At 35.2% G+C, this 24,984-nt stretch overlaps 1 protein-coding gene across 9 annotated transcripts in view; it reads left to right on the forward strand.

Moving 5' to 3' along the window:
* Positions 1 to 24,984, forward strand: part of LOC138326489 (neuron navigator 2-like) — a 458,029-nt gene that overhangs the window by 334,246 nt on the left and 98,799 nt on the right. For 8 of the 9 annotated variants that reach the window (XM_069272611.1, XM_069272601.1, XM_069272590.1 and 5 more), the window contains one exon: positions 6,520 to 8,848. In XM_069272611.1, coding sequence (XP_069128712.1) covers positions 6,520 to 8,848 — 2,329 coding nt within the window. Of the gene's footprint in view, positions 1 to 993; positions 1,645 to 6,519; positions 8,849 to 24,984 lie in introns of those variants that run through there. The other variant, XM_069272630.1, reaches the window with a different exon arrangement.

Raw genomic sequence — 24,984 nt, forward strand, 5'->3', positions numbered from 1 at the left:
TTACCTGGATAAATTCAAAACTTCAACGATGACTCACCTGGAAACAGATAAGATTCTCATCACAACTTCCTTCCTGAAAAAGAAAACCCAGTTAAGATTTTAATCTTTGTAAACCTTTTGATATTTGTTTTTGCATTTCATGACTTTTAAGTTAAAGAAATATCAGATTATCATGTTTATTGTAAAAATCAGACGGAGGTAAAAGTATACAGGTAAATATTGACACCAGCTGACGTCACCTGTTAATTATCTGTAAATGACTTGTTAGGTTAAACTTTGTCTACAACTCACCAGTAAATAAATTTGATAGTTATAGAATTGTTAGAAGATTCTTTCAACATTAGGTTTGAAATAAAATAAATAAGTTTTGGTTTAATGTCTACATAACAGCACTAATAGTTAACTGTCTCTTTTGCATTTAAATATAATAAGTCTTCATTTATTATTCACAATTGGATTTTAGAAAAATAGAATCTTTAAAAATTATGTTACCTTCCCAAGTTGGTATTGAAATGAGATATATAAACTATTTGATTAAAGTTAATTAACTTCAGCTTAATCGCATTATATGCATTCTATGGTGCCTAAAATGTTCTCAAATTCAAATACCATAAAATCTAATTACAATATAACACACGATTATTTCTATTACAAAAGTGTATATTGTTCAAATTGAAGTGGTTTCACTCTCAAATGTATGTGTCAACTTTAGTTACCTGTAAAGCGCCGTGTTCATAGTGCACAATGCTTAATCTGATTGTCAAACATTGTCAAGTTTTTTCTTAAATAGGTTTTTTTTATTCATTGTTAGAATAAATGCATACCGAATCAGATTGAAATGGAGTAATTTAAAGGTGTGTTTTCTTTTCCGAGGGATAATTATATCCATAAATTGTTTAACTTGGCTGATAAAGGTGGTTGAATTTCGGGTGCAGGGGTGAGAAATTGGATAGCTAATGAAATGGGGTATGGGTTGACAGATAGAAGTGTGGTCGGCTTTCACAGATGACGAGAAAAGACACTCAAGGTGACTGTAACATTGACGAGTATCACATCACCTAAACAAGACCGAGACTTTGGACTGTCATCTACAAACATCAGATTTACATCAGACCTAAATCGGCCACGATTTGACTCTAGTTTTACCTAGATGGATATTGTCACAGTTTGTTCAACTTTGTGTTCTGAATCCCGGAGTAAGTGAAAGGTTTGAGCGAATGTTTCATTTGACCGAAGTGACCTAGACCCAAATTAACAATTCATTCTCATCACTTGACCTGCGGTGCGGTCAGGATCATGAAATTCAAATTCAAAAAGCAAAGGACAAGCTAACCTGTGTATAACATGGCGTGGAAATACATTTAAATATATAATGAAAGTTTGATAGGGTTATACTGGATTTTACACGAAAGTATTGTGAGCAGACGTTTGGTCCAGTATACTAGAGTTTACTCAGACTTGAACAGGGAAACAGGATAGGATTTCAAGGATTTGAGCAGACGACAAATGGGCCATGCATGATGAACTTTCCGGTTGTGATGTGTTATGCCGACATGTATACTTGAGTGCATTTCTGTGCTGATTTAATCAGCGGCAAACTATATTTGTTTACATTTATTACTCAACAAACGATGGCAACTGCTGGTAAGATTTTATCACGTTTCATTTTTTAGCTATAAATCTAATCTGAACAGGATTAATTCTCTGAAATGATTAATTGGATTTAATACAAGTTGCATTTATCAAATATTTAAGTAAAAAAAAAAAAAAAAACCTCAATGTTTCAGTTAGGGTCAGGGGCAATTTTGTTTTCAGTATAATTTGAATTTTCATGATTTATTCACATGACAAGGCAAAATTGATAGAAAGTGAAAGTAGTCTAAAAGATTTAACGGCTATGGGATACATAATTACCTGAGACTACAGTGAGCAGCTATAGGGAAAAGTTTTGCTAGCTATGATGGTGGGATGCAGTTTTTGTCCAATAAATCTGTCACATAGGAATATTGAACATAAATCGGAAGTTATTTCTAATGACATATTCAAGTCTCCTAGTCAATTAGAATAATCAATATTATTACTTATGAAGTGTGTGTGTGTGTGGGTGGGGGTGGGGGGTGGTGGTGGAAGGCACTAGCATTGGTGTGATATGATTGATGTCTGGAATTCTACTTCGTGTGATATTGTTCTACCTCTGTGTCCCCCACCCGTAAAAAAATGAAGTCCACTAGGATCAGATGTTTGTTATAGTTTGGAGATTTTTCTTAGGGAAATCTTTCTGTAATAGGAAAATCTGACATGTGTGTTATCTATAGGACATAAAGCGAGATCATTTATAATTGTAATTACAGAATTTATTATTTGAAAAAACCAAATTGATTTCAATAATTAAAACTCTTTTATTTGTTGTTTTCAAATCATTCGAGATCTTCTATAAAAGTCAATATGAGTTTTAGAAATAATACTACATGCGATGTATCATGTAAATTAATTTCATCATGACTAAGTATGCGTTTACTATGATCTACTAAATATGTCGTCTGTTCCAAAAATATCATTAATTCACCGGAAATTTTTTTTTTTTCTGAGAAACCGCTATTTTCGTTTGATGGCCATGGGAATAAAAAACTTGTGGCTTACATAGGAAATGATTCAACACACAACGGTAAAGACACAGTGAATAACAATTGTGGGTATTTCGCATACATAAAATGTCACGCTTCTCTTCACTAGGGATAGACTCAGCTTGCTAGACCGATATAAAATAATTCATCATTGTTTTGTTTCCATACACTGTTTTGCATTAAAATCACATGTAAATGGTTGTCAAGTTCTCAGTTCACGGCATAATAAACCACCCCATTTATAAAGCTGTTGATTTTGAAATTAGCACACTGGAAAACTGTCAGAATCATTTGATAGTACTTGGTAGTTTCTTGTAAGGAGTTGAGTTCATTTTCCACTCGGATGCATTGTTATAAGATTGGGTGTGTTGATACAATTGTCCTGTGTTTGATGTATTACACTGCTGTTGGCACGTTATCTGTAAAGCGCTGTCATCTTTTTTTAGTACAACTGTAACAAAAGTTAAAAATATTTTTTAAAATTAAAAAGGGAAGGGGGTACATTTTGTTTTGCTTGTTCTAAAGAATTTTCGCTTCAAATATTGTGTTTGAATATAATGTCAAGCTACTGGTAGATTTGAATCGGAAAGCCAGGGAAATGTGATTTTTATTGTCATCGATAAGGCTATTAAAACATCAAATTTTACTCCTGTCAATAACTTAATGTCTGAGAGGCAAAATTAGGGAAAAATATCTTAGCACTTACTGGCACCTAAGTGTCTGCATATTTTTGGTACATGCATATAAATTTGCATTTTTATTTTGATACAATTTGGTAGCTTTTATTTTGAGTCATCTGGAGATTTATGACTGTATTCTCTTAAGAATTTTGATTTTTGCTGATGGAGTTAAGCAAGGGTTTATGCTTGCATCTTTTATGTTGTATGGTATTGGAGGAAGACACTTGATATTTATTCTTCTATTCAATGCAAGTTTCATATTTTCCTCTCTGTATCTTTTCTTTCTTTTTTTCTTATATGATTTAAAGGTCATACAACATCTGCAAAATTGTAGCCCATTTACCAAGGTAGTTGCCAGGTACTATATGAAATTCTGCTTTTTCTTGGGGTACTCAGGTTTTTCTCCACCTTCAGAACCTGGCACTTCCTTAAATGTAAACATCAATTTTTTGTTAGGCGCTTCTAATAATGAACTCCTTTTTCACTTTGTATGGTTCATTACACATAGTTGATTGACAAACTACAAAGAAAAGAAATTAGAACAAGCTAGCAATGCTTCAGATATCAAACCAATTTCACATTGATTGATGGTAAGTTTATTGCTGTATTGTCAGCTTAAGTACTCAATGGTAGAAATAAGTGCTGTATGTTACAATTACGGAGATGACAGCTAGGAAACTCTATAAAAATTGGAATTGTTGTCAGATGAACTGTTACATTTTCTCAGCTGATAAAATATGCTGGCCTTGAAGAAAATTTAATGATTCATTTATCTCACAGCTGCATCTATGAGATTTTTTTGTTAGGAAATATTGGATAAATTATTTAGTTGGCAAATGGATGTTCTAATTTTGTGGTTGCTTAATGTCGATAGTGGTAGAATATATGTGAGGATATAAGGGTTTTTATGGCTGCATAATATAAAAGGCAATGATGTATAAAGAAAATTAAATGGTATGTCGCTGAACGGAAGGTTTTGTTACGTTAACTTATAATTTAAGGATTGTCCCATCCCTTAAAAATGTTTTTTCACTGGTAGAGTGGATGAATATGTTTTTATTGGTGTTATAATTCGTAGAGGAAAAGATGGGAATAATGTAGTTCATGTGAAATAAGATAGGATTTTCATTTTTGACATCCCAATGTAGCGGTGTTTAAGAAAGGTTAGTAAACACATATAGCGACTGATATAGTGATCTGGTTATCAGTTTTGTTTATATATTGTTTGTACTGTTGAATCAATCAAGCTCATCCTCAAAGTCTAACCAAAATTTACATATACACATGATTGACCTTTTGATATTGTTGTCATGATTTTTTGATACTTTCCTAAACTCATTAACCTCTAAAGACACATTTAAACTCTTCCAAATCAAAGTCTGGAAGAGTTCATTATGAATTGTTAGGGTGAATAAGTTAATTCCACAATATCATTTGGATCCTTTCTGTCGGTTCAAACATCCCATGGAGGAAAAATAGATAACCAGGAGAGAATATCTGTGGTACGGCAGCTGATTATCGTACCATATAGATAATGCATACTTCAGTCTTAAATCCAGTTCTGGGGAGTAATTCTAGGTATCAATGTTATAATAAGTATGTGTTGAATCACAGAAGTTATCGATCATATTATTGTCAACCTGTAGCAAATTACAGTTGACATATATATTTTATGGAAGATTTGGTATAACCTGTTTATAAAAACCACCCAAGGAACAAAAGAGAAAAAGGTTTTGTAAATCTAAGTGGTTTCTATACACAGGTCAAATTCTATTGTAATTGGCCATTTGTAACCTGGAAACTAAGTTGGTTGTATTAAGCAAATGGTCATTATAAAGAGGTGGTCACTAAGGCAGGTTTACTACATACTGAACATTATAATTTGTCATGGTGACTTCGGAAACAGTCTCTCTTATACCATTGATACTTATTTCTGATAATATTACAGTGGACCCGCGATAATCCGGACGCCGGTAGTCCGGAAAACTCACAATCCGAACGGAAATGTCAGGGAACGGATTTCCGTAACGTTATTTATACTCACTAGTCCGGAAATTCGTATTCCGAATCCGGAACTCCATTTTGGGAACGGAATGTCATTTTCGTTAATAAATTCCCGCAATAATCCGGACAATTTGTTGTCGCCACGTGCCGAGAAAATCCAAGGCCAGCTACAGTCATGTGTACAATACACACAATTACTTGACACTGAGTGTGTTGTCATAACGACGGCTGCCAGGTCATAGCCACGGGCGTTTACCTGAACACCTTTCAGACGGGTACATGCAGTCATGTAACGGTTCATTGGTTTTCTATAGGAGATCAAACTTCAGTGTTGTTATTGAGATACGCAATATATGTTTAGCCACACACTTTTTAAACATGCAGTTTGAGCTTGGGTACGGGTACGTATGCTGTAGATACCTTACTTGTTTCGCAGGCAGAATATATCGCTATGAGTATCGAATGCAATAAAGTGAGATAATACTCACAAAATTAATAAGAATTTTAAATGTATGTGAATCTATTCGAATTCATCGTCTGTGGTATAAGATATAAAGGCTACGGCATATGCCATTTACACGTGTGTGACATTGTGCACGAAGTTAGACGTGAACGGGCGCGTGGTTGTTACAAACGTCTGTAAGTCAGAAAGCAAAGATTTGTAGAAATGGTCATTAAAAACACTCATTATACAAAATAACAATTATATGAGTTTATAAAATTTTCACAACTATTTGTTATCATAGTTTTTTTATGCCAAGAACGTAGATGATGTTGATCCTTTGTTAGGCAATTTGCCGTACGATAGATCAAGAGTGGGATACGTAGCTATATGCATACGTAGTACACAATTAACAATGGCTTTAGGTTCGTATTTTGAAGAAGAAATACGTTTATTCAATATTTTTAACGTAATGATATAAAAATACCTTTAAATCATAACAAACGAAGTATTAATTATGATACACGTATATTACATAAAAGCCTATCATCGATTACAAGGTCAAGGGGAGTAACTCATACGTGCCAATTTAATTGACTAAGAACACGGAATTCGGCAGTCCGGAAAACTCGTAATCCGGACGGTTTAGGCTGGGAACGAAGGTGTCCGGATTATCGAGGGTCCACTGTATATTAAAAACAAGGAAATATTACTGTTTTATGTTGTTTTAGTTTTAAAACTTAACATTGTTTTCTTTGTGTCTTTTCAGGGTCAACATACCTCAATACAAAAAACAATAACCCAGCGTCCTCACGGGCAACATCCCCGGGTACTGGTGCTGGTGGGTCAGGAATCCCCACCCCAGGGGGAAGGTCCTTGGTGAGTCCTCGAGGCTCGGACAAACAGCCGCGAGCGGTGAGTTCTGGGAGTACAACATCGACCAGCTCGACTGCTTCAAACAAAAGTACCTCACACAAAGCCACCGCTGCTGCTGCCAACAAAAACTCTATGTTGGACAAATTCAAATTTTTCAATTCCAAAGACAAAAGTAAGAGTAAGGGCGGTGTGCCCAAAAGTACGTCAAAGAGTAGTACAACAAGTACAAGTTCGTGTAGTGATCGGAGCGACGTCAGGTCGACAACAAGCTCTGCGCGGAGCTCAAGTTCTACAGATCCGGGCGCTAGCAGTAGTACGCCTTCCAATGACTCAGAACCACAAAGTCCCAAACTTCCACCGAAAACTGGGAAATCCCTAGTAAAAGGGTTTGGTGGTCGTCGGGAGCTAGGAGGGGTAGGTACTGATGAAGTAGGGGCAAAGCTGAGTAATCAGGGCCCTTCAATACCTACAGTACCCCCCACACATAGCTCACAATCTCATTCTCCCGGTAAAAAAGTCAGTGGGAAGTCTGATCGTCGCGAGACCAGATCCGCCCAGGCTAGTCCCACACAAGGCAAAAAGGGCGCAACTAAAATAGGCAGCTTAATACCAAAGTCTTCATCTGGAAAATCATCATCGTCAAAGTCATCGCCATCAAATGGTCCCAACTCCTCCCAGATTCCAACGCCCGGCAGTAGCATTCCGAAACCATCATCATCTTTGGGCAAGTCTAGTAAATCTACGAAGGAAGAGAAGTCAAGACTGCAAAGTAAAAGTCAACATTCGTCGCCAACGTCTTCATCGTCATTGCCACAAAAATCTCATCATGTATCCTCACCAAAATCTATGCAATACCAGCCTCAGGCTCCACAGCCTTCAAACAGTATTACCCAGTCAAAAGGCTCGACACATACACCAGAGGGAAGCAGTGACCAATCAAATGTGAGCTCTCAGGATCCGGTATCAGACGACAAAATGCAGCACAGAACTAGATACACAGAAATTGAATATTCAGATGGAAGGATTGAGAGAGTGGGCGAAGGCCATTTTGCTAAACCAAACAATTTGTTAGTGTCTCCGAAAGTAGGTGGTGGTCACTACCAAGATAGGTCACACGAGGTGGCTGGACAACCGAATATGGTACCGTCATCTCAAACCGTTAATGTGGTGAAACCTACATGTTCTGTCGCTACGACGTCTACAACAGTGATGACAAAGTCGGACGGTAATACTCAGACATCGTTATCAGTGTTAAATCGAGCAACGCCTCCACCTCTTCCAAAAACAGAGCCTCCACAAAAAAGTCATGCGAAGGACAAGGAATATAAGATGTCCGGGAGTCAGAGTGGTTCAGGGCACTCAACTCCGGTGTCGGGGACAGATTCCACGCCATCAAGTCAAAGTGGATCTAATACTACAGGCTCTTCAAGTGAAAGTGTGATATGCAATAAGTCGTTAAATGTTGACGATTTCTCCGGGTCTGATAAAAGTAGTACTAGTGCGACAAGTTCTCCGCGACTCGGAATGAAAGTGATACACTCACAGTTACAGAGACCTGCTAATAATGTCGCAATTGTTCAACCTCGTCACGGGGAAAAAATCGAAACGACTTTTGATACTGAAATTAGGACAGAAACAGTGAATAAAGATAGTGATACATCTAAAAATAACCTTCGGGAAACAACATTTTCAGAAAAATCAGAAAAAGATCCGACGTTTGTAGATGATTCTGGTGAAGCCATGGATATTAAACCTATGCAGCCAATCATGCGTGCCATGCCCTATGGGTCCTCAGGATATTTACGTGGGTATGGGTCGCCAGGTTCCCCTGCGTCGGGGAAAATCTTCCATAACCCTGGTTACGCCACGCCAACCACTGCATATTATGCTCGGACAAGTAGTCTGGGAATCAATCGTCCAATGATCGGCGATCCTAATAAATATTATCCTGGTTCTATCAAGCGGACACAGTCCACCGGCCAGAACAGCTCCATAGATACAGATTATAGTTCTGACTACGATACATACGATTATGTGTCCGGGTATATGTCGGATGGTGATATTCTTAAAGGTAACAAGATGGGTGACGATATGTCCAGTGGCTATCTATCCGAGGGCGGAGCTTCATTGTATGCCAGACGACTTCAGCAACGGTTCCGAGAGGGAATGCAAGCGGTAAAGGAATGCATGCAGAAGAGTACAGGGCTTTTGGATGATGATAGGTAAGATTTAATATTTATTTATTTTTTAGTGATAATTTCTCTGTATTTTTCCAGATTTTTGTTTTTTGGTTATTTTTGTTTTGATTGCACAGAGCATAAAGAGGTATTTTTTTTTTATCTCTGGTACATCAAGAATAACTTGTTTATCTCAATATATAGATCAACATAATCACAACTCACACTTAGCCTTGGTCTGGAAAATAGTTGAGCGAGGGGAGAAAACTGCAACAGACTTGGTAGCTAGATCTGACTGGCAATGTAAAATAAGGGGAGGTAATTCATTCAGACTTGTATTCTTATCCACAATATATGTTGCTTTTATTAAGTCCAGCTTGATTTAATCAAATACATAATGAAAATGATTAAAAAAAGATGAAATGAAAAGAATTTTGGAATGTTAAAGATAATTAGATACAGACCATTAAGTGTTTTTACAAAGCTAACATCTTGGATGAATCACTGAATATTTGGGAAAAATTTTAGAAAATAAAAATGATAATAATTGATGCTATTTAGTTGTGATAATCAAATCAGTACTTAATAAAAAGTATGATTTTAAAATACATATCGATTACTCACTGTCATTAATTATTGATGAAAAAAAAATGAGCAGCAAAAATTCCACCCCCAGATTTCTAATTAGAGTTTTTGACAAGTCTGTACAAGTAAAATGTGTTAATTTTTCATGGCTAACATTCAAATCAACTCCAACAGATCTGCATTTGAATTGGTCGTGGGGAGACACGCATAATGGCCGCCATTGCGAAAACAATACAATGTTGGTGAATCATAGAGGTCCAGAATTAGTCATCTTAGAAACAAAAAAAATCCTGCCAAGCCAGTTGATCTTTGAAATCCATTTGTGTCGGATTAGCTAGACTTCCGCACCAGCAACAATTTTTACATTTATTTTAATAAATTTTAATTGAAAAAGACTGCGTCTGCTCCCGAAATGCAAACAAGAATTCCTTTTTCTTTTGAATAAAATCACATTTAGCCGATTAATCCTCGTATAGGTCAGATAGCATTGTTTACTGTGGTTGAAGGGAAAACCAAAAGTTAATAAGATTGTGTGTGAAAGATAATTAGTGAAAATGTTTTCACCATTAGGTTGTTTGCTTTTGTTATTAGGGATGAAATTGAACTGTGACTGAACTTTTGTCTCTCCGTTTGTGTTTTATGTTGCCTGTAGCTACGGCAATAACAGTTGCTAAGTTACAATTATTTTTAATTTATGACAATGAATTATTTATTTTTCCCCGAGAAGGAGCTGCATGAAAATGTATGGAAAGTCTTGAAAAATGAAGAAATTAGTTTTTGGAAAAAGATTTATTGAGATTATGTCTTCATTACGCTCACGTTTTTTTGTTGTTTTTTGTGCAGAACTAATTTTGAAGGCAGTTCAGAACTTAATTTAGTATTAGCTTATAGACTTTTCTTTTTGATGCAAGCTTTATGAATGGTTAAATAATAAGTAAATAGACTCTTAGAGTGCTTGTTACTTAAAAATACTATACATAAGCTGCGGTTTAAATGATGCTTAAAACGGTAAATCGATACAGAGGAAACAAGCAAAAATTTTATTCAGTCTTAAATTGAAATTAACAGACTATGAGAATAATGAATAAATGATTTGAACCTGTTAATGTGTGAAGTGTTTATCCAAAAACTGTTTTACGTGAAATGAAGAGCTTTTTGATTAGACACAGCCCAACAGGAACGTTTCTGTAACGGACTTGTGATAGATTTTAATTCTGACGATGAGAGAGTTAATAGAAACCCAATCAATGCCAGCTTCCGGACCGGTTTGTAACGAATACCTCAACATCAACGTACACTGAGCTGTGCATGCTATTACATAGAAACAGATCTGTTCAATACAGTGCTACATCATAATCAATCATTTGAGTGACCTGGATTGATTTTAATGATTGAAGCTACCATAAGTTTTGTAAAGGTTCCCATTTTGCAGTAAAACCAAATCAAATTAAGCAGTTGAGTTAGATAACAATACAGCATTCCAGATTGATTTTTGAGTAAATTTTTAAATCCAAAATGTCTGCAGTAAAATAGGAATATGTAAACATAGTTTGGGCATTCATTTTTATTTTAAAAGATAAAATAGTCATTCTAGATGATTAAATTTTAATAAGTTTTGCAAATTGATGAAATGCTTGAGAATCCTATATGTATTTCAGTCCTGAAGAAGTGCCATGAGAATATTAATTCCATGTAAAATTCTGTACTCCAATTTCAAATTGATCCCCAGAGAGAATGGCTTTCCATCATTATTGGTAATGTATCCCAGACAAACAAGATCATATTCATTTATCATTTGCAAAAATCTAATCCACACAGTTTTAATGAAACACCTTATACCATTTATTTCAGAAAATCATATTTAAACAAATCATTGTAGTTTTAAGTTTCTTAAAAAAAATCATGGGAAATAAAAATTAGTGACAAATTTTTGCATGTGCTTTACATTTCATTTGCAGACGACGTTTGCAGATGGACCATTATCGATTAAACACACCTAAACGTGCACGTTATGTTCGGTTTGTACTGTTTTACTTTCGGGGATTGATACATTCTATTTTTTCCCAATTAGGTGCTGGAGTTGTCTTTCCTTTGGTGATGGTTAAAAATTTTCAAGGGGAAATAACTCTTTTCTTGGTATTTTGGTAATTGGTTGATATTAACATATTTATTCTACAAATAACAATTTGAAATAGTTAAAGAAATAACTTTGTAAAATGTTTATGTTACCACAAATTTGCAAAGAAAATAGGGGAAAATGTGGATGTTTCCACAGATTTTATAGGGAAAAAACCGAAGAAATGGTCAATGGAGGATTTTACCTTTCAAGCTCGAGTTTATAAAGAAGACACTGTATTAATTCTGCAGGTCTTGTCACTTCTGATGGTCGGTGTCTGTAGTTATCTTCATCAGTGCCCCAATCGTCACGACAACTAGACTCTATAATTGTATATATATGGTGTCTGTGTCATGCCTCTTACAGAAAATTACATAATTACTAATCCTATCAGACAAAAGTCTGAAGACCACCATCCTTTTTGTGACTGGTAACCTTTCACAGGTCTGCAAAGACCTTTATCAGTTGATTGAAACTACGCGGAATAATTAAAAGTTTTACTGAAAGACGATTTGTACAAGAGTTCATATTTAGTCATGTGTCACCACCAATAAAAAAAATTCTTTTCGTTTTTTTTCTTTTCTGATTTTCGAATCCCCACTGAATGTGTGTTTAGAGACCTGTTCAATTACAGGTCAGTATCAACCAATTCTAGCTCTACACATTCCATTTGAAGATCCTAAATCAATTACAGCTCAAGAAGATTTGTCTCCCTTTGTATCGATTCAATTAGTTGATTAATAATGTGGTGTTTTTCAGACTGCTTGTTTGGACATTAATGTGGGGAATGTTAACTTGGTCAAATTCAGCGAGAGAAATTATTACTGTTTAACAATATAATGTATATTCTAGATCCTGTCTCATTTGTGATTTTATAAGGAAAAGGAATATTCTATCCTCGTGTATATAATAAAAGTTTACCATTAAAAATGTGTTTTCATTACACAATGCTGGTGCATTAAATCATTGTGAAACACAGTGTGGATCAATTAAATATCACAGTTGGCCCCATTAAAACATTGATCAGTACAATGTATAAGTCCATTAAGACATTGATCAGTACAATGTATAAGTCCATTAAAACATTGATCAGTACAATGTATAAGTCCATTAAAACATTGATCAGTACAATGTATAAGTCCATTAAAACATTGATCAGTACAATGTATAAGTCCATTAAAACATTGATCAGTACAATGTATAAGTCTATTAAAACATTGATCAGTACAATGTAGAAGTCCATTAAGATATTGATCAGTACAATGTATAAGTCCATTAAGACATTGATCAGTACAATGTAGAAGTCCATTAAAACATTGATCAGTAAAATGTATAAGTCCATTAAAACATTGATCAGTACAATGTAGAAGTCCATTAAGACATTGATCAGTACAATGTATAAGTCCATTAAAACATTGATCAGTACAATGTATAAATCCATTAAAACATTGACCAGTACAATGTATAAGTCCATTAAGACATTGATCAGTACAATGTATAAGTCCATTAAGACATTGATCAGTACAATGTAGAAGTCCATTTAGACATTGATCAGTACAATGTAGAAGTCCATTTAGACATTGATCAGTACAATGTATAAGTCCATTAAAACATTGATCAGTACAATGTAGAAGTCCATTAAAACATTGATCAGTAAAATGTATAAGTCCATTAAAACATTGATCAGTACAATGTAGAAGTCCATTAAGACATTAATCAGTACAATGTATAAGTCCATTAAAACATTGATCAGTACAATGTATAAGTCCATTAAAACATTGATCAGTACAATGTATAAGTCCAATAAAACAGTATATCACAAAGATAATCTAATACAACAGTGGACCATCACAAAGCTGGGATATTTACATGTGGACTATGCAGGTCCATTAAAAGGATAAATTGCCACAAAGTTGTCCCATTGCAATGTAGACAATGACAAAGATTATGGAATACTTAGACAACCAAAAGGCAGAGTAACGATACACAAATCTTAGTAAATTATACACATGCTGGTGTGATATGAATGGTGCTTAAACATGAATAACTTCTAAGGAGAAACATGCATACAGGAAATAGGACAGCAATTAACAGAATTGCATTAGTGGCTATTACTATATGGTGGCCTTTAGCTGGCTCACATATATTTACATTCTATAGTAGTACAGAGGTGTGTTAGCCTGTTTATATATACCTGGAGGACCCAGCCACTGTACCAGGAGCTATCTCAATACCCTAACTATTTATAGAACGTTTATTATGGTGCTGGAGGAGGAGAATCAATGGTAGAGATTCCCCCCAGATACAGCCGTTTTAATTTTCCTTCATTTTACACCAGCCAGTGTGCCAAAAACTTGAGGTGGGGTTATCTGCCGGGAGATACCTATCTTCGGGTTAATATGTCTATTGCATTATAGTGGTGAAAAAAGTGGGAGAAATCGCTGTAGATGTCAGAGTATACAGGCTGTAAACAACGTCGTAGTCAGGAAAATATATATATTTGTGTGTTCTGTACCTGGTGACATCTGGATTTATAATTCTACAGCGCATAATATATCAGATTATATTAAGGTAGGTGAAGTTTTCAGTGCATGTCTGTAACGTTTTTCGTTTTGCCATGTCAGTTATGAACATGATGACCAGGGCATCAAATAATTATGCAGTTAACTAATGTATTCTTATCTGCTAAGACAGTTACTGTCTTAACAATTTTTAAAAAAAAAATTCCCCTCAAATGTGTGAATTTTCACAGACCACCAGTTAAGGAGTACCAGGGGAGATAACTTTTGAGATTTATAGAGATCTAATATAGCGGTGTGTTCAATGGACTTGAAAACTATAGCAGGTTTTAAACATGTGCTGCAATACTAATATTTCTTTTCATTTTATTCAAAAAGATTTCCAATATCGTATTCAAAGATGAAATTTTCTACAATTTGTAACCTGAATAAGAAATGATCAAAGTCTAAACAAGTGGCATACCATTTAATTTGAGGTGCTGCTCCATGTACTGTAGTACATTGTATATGTCCTTCATTGGACTGCATATAGTGTATGCTAACTTCATTGATGTCTTTTAGAGTTACAGAGGGTTTTAAACTTATAACCACCAAAAATGACTGCTAATTAACTTGATTACTACATTAAAGGTGTTTACTTTACTATACAGCTTTCAACACTTAAATAAAGATTTACTAAAAATTTACATAATGAAGTTTAGGATTCATTGATATAAATGGTTTTATAAATTAAATCGTTCCTTTATGTGTCAGATTATATTGACTGCTGAAGCTGTCTGGGTTGTTAATCTGCATGATAATCTGCCAGCATGCACAGAAAAAAAAGCTGTGGTTTATGAGAGAAACAGTTGTTTATGTGCCAAGACAGCAGGTGGTTATAATATGAAATGTAAACATTTATACAACTTGATGTTGTCTGATCATATGTAGATAGTCTCAGTGTGTCTGGCCTTAAAACGAGGGTTTAAATGATACGTAATTAACCAGTCAGCCGAACCTGTAGATGTCTGTTACATGATGGATTATATCAGACTAAGGGGGATCACTCTATGTACCAACAGTGCAACAAACATTATTGTAGATATTTAAAAACAGGGGAGATAAATTCAAGGTCCAGTCAGTGACGCATGTAATCATAGAAATATTAGAGCAGGGGAGATAACTAGTTATTTTATAGCAAGGGGAGATAAATCTATGTATCTAATTTTGTATAACAGGCATTAAGGAGTCTTGTATCCAGAACATGGGAATGGCAGCTGCCATGGTTGTTCCCATTAATGAAGGGAAACCAATAAGAAACAATGTAATTAGGGTATCTCCTCAGAGAAACAGACGGTCTTTGTATTTCAGTGTTGACTAATTTGACAGAGATACTACTTAATTTAGTATATAACGATTATAGCAGTTAGATAGAGAGTGGGGATATACTAGATAGAGAACATTACTTCCTGATATTATTAAGGAATGGTATACATTATTTGATCTGGCTCACCCCATGGCCCAACTATAGTCTTGTGTACTAGTATATGTGTAGTTCTGCCAACGTTATATTTACAGACAATGCCAGCATGCCTTAACGAGATAGATCACATCATTAGCAATTACACCAATTATTCTATTACATATTATATATGTATATATATAAATATATATGAAGCTTTTTCGTGTCTTCTGAAGATTTTCTCTCATTTGCCTCAGGCATCTATTTGTTTGGTTTTGATTTTGGTACGTCAAGCATCTATGTTTGGTTTTGATTTTGATACGTCAAGCATCTATATGTTTGGTTTTGATTTTGGTACGTCAGGCATCTATTTGTTTGGTTTTGATTTTGATACGTCAAGCATCTATTTGTTTGGTTTTGATTTTGGTACGTCAGGCATCTATATGTTTGGTTTTGATTTTGGTACGTCAGGCATCTATTTGTTTGGTTTTGATTTTGGTACGTCAAGCATCTATATGTTTGGTTTTGATTTTGGTACGTCAGGCATCTATTTGTTTGGTTTTGATTTTGGTACGTCAGGCATCTATTTGTTTGGTTTTGATTTTGGTACGTCAGGCATCTATTTGTTTGGTTTTGATTTTGGTACGTCAAGCATCTAAATGTTTGGTTTTGATTTTGGTACGTCAGGCATCTATTTGTTTGGTTTTGATTTTGGTACGTCAGGCATCTATTTGTTTGGTTTTGATTTTGGTACGTCAGGCATCTATTTGTTTGGTTTTGATTTTGGTACGTCAAGCATCTAAATGTTTGGTTTTGATTTTGGTACGTCAGGCATCTATTTGTTTGGTTTTGATTTTGGTACGTCAAGCATCTATTTGTTTGGTTTTGATTTTGGTACGTCAAGCATCTGTTTGTTTGGTTTTGATTTTGGTACGTCAAGCATCTGTTTGTTTGGTTTTGATTTTGGTACGTCAGGCATCTATTTGTTTGGTTTTGATTTTGGTACGTCAGGCATCTATTTGTTTGGTTTTGATTTTGGTACGTCAGGCATCTATTTGTTTGGTTTTGATTTTGGTACGTCAGGCATCTATATGTTTGGTTTTGATTTTGGTACGTCAGGCATCTATTTGTTTGGTTTTGATTTCGGTACTTTGGCAAAATATGTCTACTACTTTTTGTGATGCCTGCAAGAAGTAGCAACATATAGGTATTGACAGCAGCATTAATGTTGGCGTTGTTTGGTTGTCAGCACAGATGTTTCCATGGATACTGAAGGTCTGAAGGTCAAAGGTCAAGGCCACTTTTCCTAAATAAAACAAAAAACTCTAAATTGACACAATAAATTTCTATGTAATTGCTGTTTCAATACTTGCTCTTGATGATTACATAACTTCTATAGATTTAGGCGCTGACAACAGGTTTCACATTTCATACACAATGGAAAAAGTAAAGCTCTGAAATCTATTTTGGTATTACCTGTATTATATGCCCAACCAGAGAAATGTCCCATGGGATGTCTGCTTCACACAAAACTTGAGTAGATTATGATATTTTGAGACATTTGGAGTTTAAATTCTTTGTGCTGTGTTGGGGTTACAGAAAGCACCGAGAAAAAAAATCAATAACATGATGGATGGCATGTTCCACGTATCTCTGTTTTGTTTTTATGATCAGGTCATCATTCTCTCTTATATGTTCAGTTTTAGTCTAAATGCTATCACAAAATAACACAGAATCAGTTTCAAATTAATCTGTAATTAAGTTACGCTAATGTTTTCAATTTTTGATGCTCATGCCTTGAAATGTTGGAGTGCATAATTTTTACAATGTATAAAAAATTTCTTAAAAATTATCAGATTATGGTCAGTTTCCTTATTCAGTATGACTGAGGTATCAAAATCGTGTTACTAGGTTATAGATTTAAGTGTTCGAGAAGATTGAAGCAGACTTATCACAATGAACCTATCAGACTGTATGTAGTCAACTTCTGCCAATTATTGTCGAGGAATATTCCAGTCTGAGCAAACGACAGGCTTGGGACCCAAAGCACAGACAATGAGATGGTCTTAATTCTCATTGATATAGGAGTACTTTTTCGGATTACACTTGAAGCAGTTCACCGTGCTTGGAATAAGATATCAAAATCTCGCCTTTTGTATCGCGTCCTAACTATTCAGGAGATAAATCCAATAGGATATTTTCAATTATTTGCTCTTGCTGCACTCTTGATTATTTCAATTAAAAAAAAATCTTGGTAATTGAATATTCTGCTGAACACCAAATAAAAATGTACGATTTAGCACATTGAGGTAGACCAGAAGAAAAGTACATCTTAATTTCAGCTGGGGAATATTTCCTTTGATTTATTATGCTAATTAGCTTCATGCTTGTTGGTGATTTCTTTGTAGTACAATTTAACTAATCTAGAAGGTGTTTGTATCAACAACCAATTAATTTTATGCGCTGGGTGTAATATTCATCAAATAATTAACGTAATTTATCTTGCTGATTATCTTCATTATTGAATTATCTCCCTTAGTTATGTTTGCAATTTAAGCTATCTTCCTTAGGAACAAAATTAATCCTAAATACCACAGATGACTTTTTAGGAGAGAACATTTTGCTCTAATGATGTTAAAATTGAGATTTAGGAATTTTTTCACCAGGTCCCAGATTTCCACCGAGAGCCTGTCTATTTTCAGTGTCCTGGAATGTCTTGCCTTGTACCAGTGAAATGTGATGATTATTTTGTGTAAAATGAAGACAATCACCAGTCGATGGCCTAGATACTTCACAGTAATTTAGCCATATGGCCGAGGTGTGAAAGTTTTCTCCTCCCAGGAGATGAAGTGTAGCCAGCATGTGGTTTGGGAGAGAAGGGGCCTGGTGGAAGACCGTCCTGTTCTTCCCTGTGAGATCAGAATGGTACTTTTACGGGGCTCAGGTTCCATTGCAGGGTGTGCTGGAATTTCCTAGGCTGGTTTATACATACCAATAGAGTCTTACTTATCTAATCTGAAAAAATAACAAAAGCGATTGATTGGTGGATGATTGTTTGACCATTCTGTTTAAATCTGTACAAGTAATCCTGTTGTTTTTTTCTATCAACATATTATACATTTGTCTAAGAAGCACTCATCCAGTTTTCAAAGAAAGTGTATAAAAATGACAGTAACAGATTTCATACATTGTTCACTAGTTGACGTTGGGAGTGCAAAACCACAACTCACTGAATTTGACTGACGGAAACGTGCAATTACCAAAGAAAATTCTCTTTTCCTTTTTGGCGGGAACCCTGAATTAGTGCTACCTTGATGGCAGAGCTTCTTTGTCGTTTCTGCCGACTCTCGTATTGATTATGATGGAATTTCCATAGTATGGGCGCTGATCCCTAATTTCACACCATGTACTCACGATCCTTTGTTCTTTGTGCTGGCATTTCAGGCAGCGTCGCCATCGTAACAAGTCGCTGGCAGTGAAGAGTAATTTCGTTAAGGCAATCCAAACTAATTATGTTTCGTTGTTTCCTAGAATGAGGCTTAACATATTTAGAAAAGACATTTTTCTTAAGATTAGGAATTGGCACACTGGGTGCAAGGGTGGTGCTTTCATGAAACTTTCACAAATTTCTTTTTCTTTCAGTGGAAAACACTGAGATGTCAAGAAAAAATAAGACATTTTTTATTTGTAAATTTTTTTCTTTAAATTGTGACATAAATCTGTGACTTGTTGATGTAAGAGAGAGGAAACTATTGGGATATATGGCACCTTATAGGTGTCCATAGAATTTTTTTTGTTTACATCAATTATAAGAATTAATTAACACATGGAAATGCTTCCTATTCTGACATTTCCGCTCCTCAAACCCCAACTTGATATTTGTTTTTGTTTTTAAGGAAGTCATTAAACATGTAATGACACTTTAGCTGTTGGAAATGCTATGTATGACATAACCCCACTTGACACATTGCAGTAAGGCTACCAAACTTGTTTGATTTGACCTTACTTGGTATTAACAGCTATGGCTGAAGTACTGCCCCTTATTGACCCCCTCTTGACAACAGATTTGATCATGAAGGTCTAGAAGTATAGCAAAGAGGTGATATGATGATAATTGTCCCCCAAATTACTGACTAAAATATGTGGACAGAACAATATTGTAATAAGAAAAAACTAAACAAAAATTGAATGTATGAATAATGTTATCAGAGAAAGAATTTTTTTTACAAAAATGTCCCTGTGTGTCAATAAGAAAAAACAATTGTCTACATGTATAGCACTACCTATCATTGTATCACATAGAAGTCCTGTCATTGACATATTTTCAATACAAATTGTGAATGGACTTTGTGTTTTCAATACATTAATGTTCCAGCTCATGTAGTATCAGAGCATGCATCAGCTTTCTAGAGGTAATACCAAAACAACATGGACATATAAAGCTTGTATATCTGACAACACCGCAGTTAAAACCAGGAGTATTTGATAGTAAAGTCACAAAACGATGTTATTTCTCTGTTAACATTTATCTCCTTATTTTGTTCTAGTAAAATAGTAAAACATGTGTACGATACAGAATTGGCTTACGTCCATTTGTTTGTATGTTTTCTCTACAAATACATGTAAATAGAGGAACATTGCCGTCTGCTCTTAATTCTCAGAAGGAAGAGGCAAATTACCTAAATGTCGAGATGCCAATTTACGGAGGTTCATTCGTTACTTGGTGAAGATCTTTCACTAACACAAGGAATTAATTGATATCGGGTGTCTGATTCTGTAAGAGTAGACAAAAAATCTCTCCTGCGGCAGTTGTTATGGATGTTTGAGCAATTTAGAGAATGCCAACAGATGCTAGAATCTTGTCAGACCTATACAATATGGACAGTAAGTGTCTGGCCACAGACATACAGGAAAGGGTATTAAATATGATAGTCAGCCCTAGAAACATGAAATGTAATGTCTTATGGTTTATATCAGTGCTTTTTTTCCCATTTACCATCTTTAAGAAGCTGGGAAATGTCTTGTTGATGCCCATTGTGTATCTTGTATCAAAGTTGACTAAATTTTGCGTAAAACCATTACTACGGTAAACCTTCGGTTAGTTCGAACAAAATTGAATAAATATTGATGGACCAGTTCGAATTATCCGAAATTAAAGGTAGGTTTCACCCAATGAAATATAAAGACTACGAAATTGAAATTTATCCTATACATAGATATAATATTCAGATCATTTTTAATGCATACAGCGAACAATATGGGTGGCCAGTTGCCTAGCTTGACCAGGAAAATACTCCTCTAAAAATAGAGCGAAGTCAAGTTTTACATAGAACATGACGAATTTTTCCAAAACGAGGCCGCAGCAACAAACGGAAGCGTGCAACAAAATGTCAGATAGAAGTGACAGTCTTGCCACGGCATGTTTAGTTAAAAAACAACAACAACAAATCGAAGTGCGAGGGACTGTTTATACATATCATATCATACGCTCGCTAACTTTGTACACCGAATATACATGTAGTTAGTCTGCGGCTGTTTGTGCGCTGGCAAATGTGTTGAAATTTAACTCACCACGAGCAATGCCGTTACACGAGTCCCAACAGATCCCGGCAAGTTCCGCTTGAGATGTGGCTTCTGTTTCTTCTATTGCTACATGCCATCTCTGAATTTAATTCCCTATAGATATCCTAGGGTGCTACCTAATCCATTATAATTTCCTCCACTTTGTTGCCGATTCAGATATATTTTTTTCATCGCACACACTTTCGTTCAGCCATTTTGTTTACTTTTAGTGCGTGACAATGCGCATGCACCAAACTTCGACAACCCAATTCATCGCAGCTTCATTTGCATATTATTTTGTCTGACGGACACCGTAATAAATCAAGGATTTCCTTCAATTTTGTATTCAAGACACATTTGTTCAATCTCAAACACATAAAGAAATTAAATTGAGATATTTTGATATGTATTTTTCATCTTTTCTTCTGCTTATCGCATTTCACAAAAAAATATTTATTTGGTTGGATGAAACCTACCTTTAAGCTTCAGGAAAAAATCGTGAGTTCGAACTATCCGAGTTGAAATCGGTAAAAACCAGTTTTGAGTACCGATGTACCTGGCATAAGCAATGTAAGGCAGAAAATCTATAGGGAAAGTATTTAGTTTCCTGAAGATATTATATTCAATCATTTTCTTGTAAACATGAGCATTTAATTGGTGAATTTATAATTAATTGCGTAGCAGAAGCCGCATGCATATGTGCACGTGGACAAGGCCCCAAACAGCATCGTTCACGATCGCGGCCTATAATTTACATCGACGTCCGTTAAGTGAGATAGAAACTTTATTAAACCACAGAAAATCTAGTTAGATCTTTGTTATATTTCGTAACAAACGTAAATTTATTTACTTTTTTAGTTAAAGAAAATCCGGTTGCATTTACGAAACTGCTGTTGAAAATATTTGTTTACATTCATTTCGTAAAATTAGGTCACAATCGCACTGTGACTGTCAGATTGTCCAAAACCAGTTTGCATATTGTCTGCTTCTAAAATTACGTAACTAGTTTTAACCTGATGAAAAGCTACGTATCTATTGTTCAATTACCCAACACGTGGATTGCACTCACTTGCTGTGACCCAGCGGCTCGCTGTGACACCTCGTAACTGGCCTGTACAAGCCAGCATGAGGCATATGTTTACAGGTAATTTAACACCTTGATTGGCTGATTAAAGATAGATTGAATGCATATTTTAATGTTGACTTAAACTGATATCCGTATCTAGATTGGACTTAACAAACATTGGCGATTTCTTCCACGTGTTTCCATCAGGTACAGCGAATTTAGATATACATTGTCGGGGCCTAAGATTAAACATATGGCCTTGCTGCTTTGTGTACGATATATCGGCATAAATAATTTGTATTTATGGCTTAAAATGTTCATTACTTATCTGTCGTATGGTCATTATAATGATGATCATTTATACAATCTTTATTCCAAACATTAAAACTGTTGCAATATGCAAAATATATCGCCATTTTTAGGGACCCCATTGCGCCGATTTGCCGACAAAAATCTTACTTTTACGTTCATAATTTGACATGTTCGAACTATCCTAAATAGGATTGATTATAAAAAGTCAGTGTTCGAACTATCACTAGCTAAAAAATTACCATTTTTCTGGAAAAAATTGTATGTTCGAACTATCCGGCGGTTCGAATTAACCGAAGGTTTACCATATGTTATGATACATTTCTGTACATTTCATAATCAGTAGTTATTTTGCTACTGGTTTACTGCCAATATGTTGTTAAATTTAATATCCAATTCTCTTCTGCATTATCTGTGGTGGATAGCAATGTAGGTCTAGGTGTAGGTCTAAGTAACCTACATACTGTACCTGGTTTACCAGCTGCATCCCCCCTCTGGATCAGCACAAGATTTGACCTGCACTTAGACACCTCTTTGGTAGCCATAACAACATAATGCCCCCTCTTCTCACCTAGATCCTTACACCTTATCGCCATGATGATCTGTGGCCTGCTGGGCCAGGTATCATAGTAAATACACTACAGCACAGCAGTAAACAACACTGGTCTTCAAAAGTTACTCAATCAGTTACCATGGTTACTAATACACATCCCCACTCAGCATCACATAAATGTTTACAATGAAAGAATTTGTGACCATCTAAATCAAGCTTCTGGTCTTGGTGATGTGTGACCTTGGAAAGATAGTTCAGAGGTCAAAAGGTTGTGATGTAGACATTTTATCTGACAGTTACAAGTGGCAGGGTATCCATAATTTTGTGATTTACAATTGGTGTTCTGCTTTTACCAATGTGCTGGCTTGAATTTAACACAAGAACAAATGAATAAGACATTGTTCTGTTTGTTTGGAACAAAACAAGTGAGAAAATCAATAAGTTTCGTGTATGCTTTGGCCATCATTCTTAGCTGTTATTATATCCCTTCCGGTCAAGTCCAGTCATTTTTGTTGATAAGTGTGAAATTTAAGGGAGGATAAAATTGCTGTCTCATCACATTTCTTCTTCAAAGATAAAAACTCTGCTAATTTAAATTTTAGCAGTTTGGATAAAATTTTATTCGACTTATTTATGTATGTGTATAATGCAGTAGGTGGCTTCTGTTTTGTGTTGGAGTAAGTTATAGATTGAATGTAACACATGCATATTGTGAAGGGTTTGATCTACTCTACTCTAGGGTTTGGCAATGGCTGTGATATTGTTTGATGCCCCTAGTAGGCTGTGTGTAACTCTATGTAAATTGTTACATCAAACAGTTCTCCCAGCTCTTGTCCTCTGTAACAGCACATGTTGTAACAGGCTGCAGTACCATTCACTTATAGACTTACAGCCCCAGAACCATGTTATCATTGTTTTTATCATCTTAATAGATGTATGTGGAACCTATTGTACAAGGCTCTTTAGTGATGGAGGTTGTTTTGGTACTTGTACAAAGCAGAGCTTATTGCCATCCATCGTCAAATGAAACTTGTCAAAAATGGACACTTTCTAAAGTGAAGCATTTAAGACTGTAACTTAAAGGTGTCACATTAGGCAAGTCTTTGAAGAATCCATTTTACACCTATAAAACCTCTATCTTATACAGTGAAATGATAACATTTGACAGGTATAATCATAATCTACAAGTTTATGGGGAAAAAAACCCAGTTTCTTCTCAAAAATATATTTCTGCCTTCTGGCCATGAAATGGGTGTTACCCACGCATGTCCACTCTGTCCTGTCCCATCCTGTCATATGTCTCACTTATGTAAGGCAATTTTAGTGAATCTTAGTTAGTATTGTCTTATGATCAGAGAGTGTGCAGTATTGCTTCTTAGTATTGTGGAGGGTGGGAATAGTGCTAGAGGCAAAGGCGAGAGGAACATGAAGTGTTGGATAGGGAGATTCATAGAGTAAGACTGGCAGGCAGGAGTATCAGCAGACAGATCTGTCAGGATTATAGGGAGAGTGAGATAGATAGCCTGCCCATACCGAAATAAAGTACAAAAAAAGTACACTAAAAAAAGGTCAAAAAGGTCAAAAAAAGCATGCTTTTTTTGACTCAATTTGGAACCGAACTTACCTCCCGGTTCCAAAATGAGTCAAAAAAAGTACAAAAAGTACTAAAACAGGCTCATAAAAGCATGCTTTTAGTACACTCTATTGTTTTACACCATACAGAAAAAGTACAAAAAAAGTACTCTGTGGGGGGAAAAAAGTACAAAAAAAGCACACATGACCGTGGCATGTGTACTTTTTTTGTACTTTTTTTCATCCAGAAAAAGTACTATAAAAGTACAGTACTTTAATAGTACTTTTGAAGGTAGGCCAAAAAGTACTAAAATAGTACAAAAAGTACAAAAAAAGCACACTGTGTACTTTTTTTGACCTTTTTTTCATCTAGAAAAAGTACTAAAAAAGTACAGTACTTTTTTTGACCTTTTTTTCATCTAGAAAAAGTACAAAAAAAGTACAGTACTTTTTTTAGT

The sequence above is a fragment of the Argopecten irradians genome, chromosome 1, assembly GCF_041381155.1.
Source record: "Argopecten irradians isolate NY chromosome 1, Ai_NY, whole genome shotgun sequence".
Classification (NCBI taxonomy): Eukaryota; Metazoa; Mollusca; class Bivalvia; order Pectinida; family Pectinidae; genus Argopecten; species Argopecten irradians.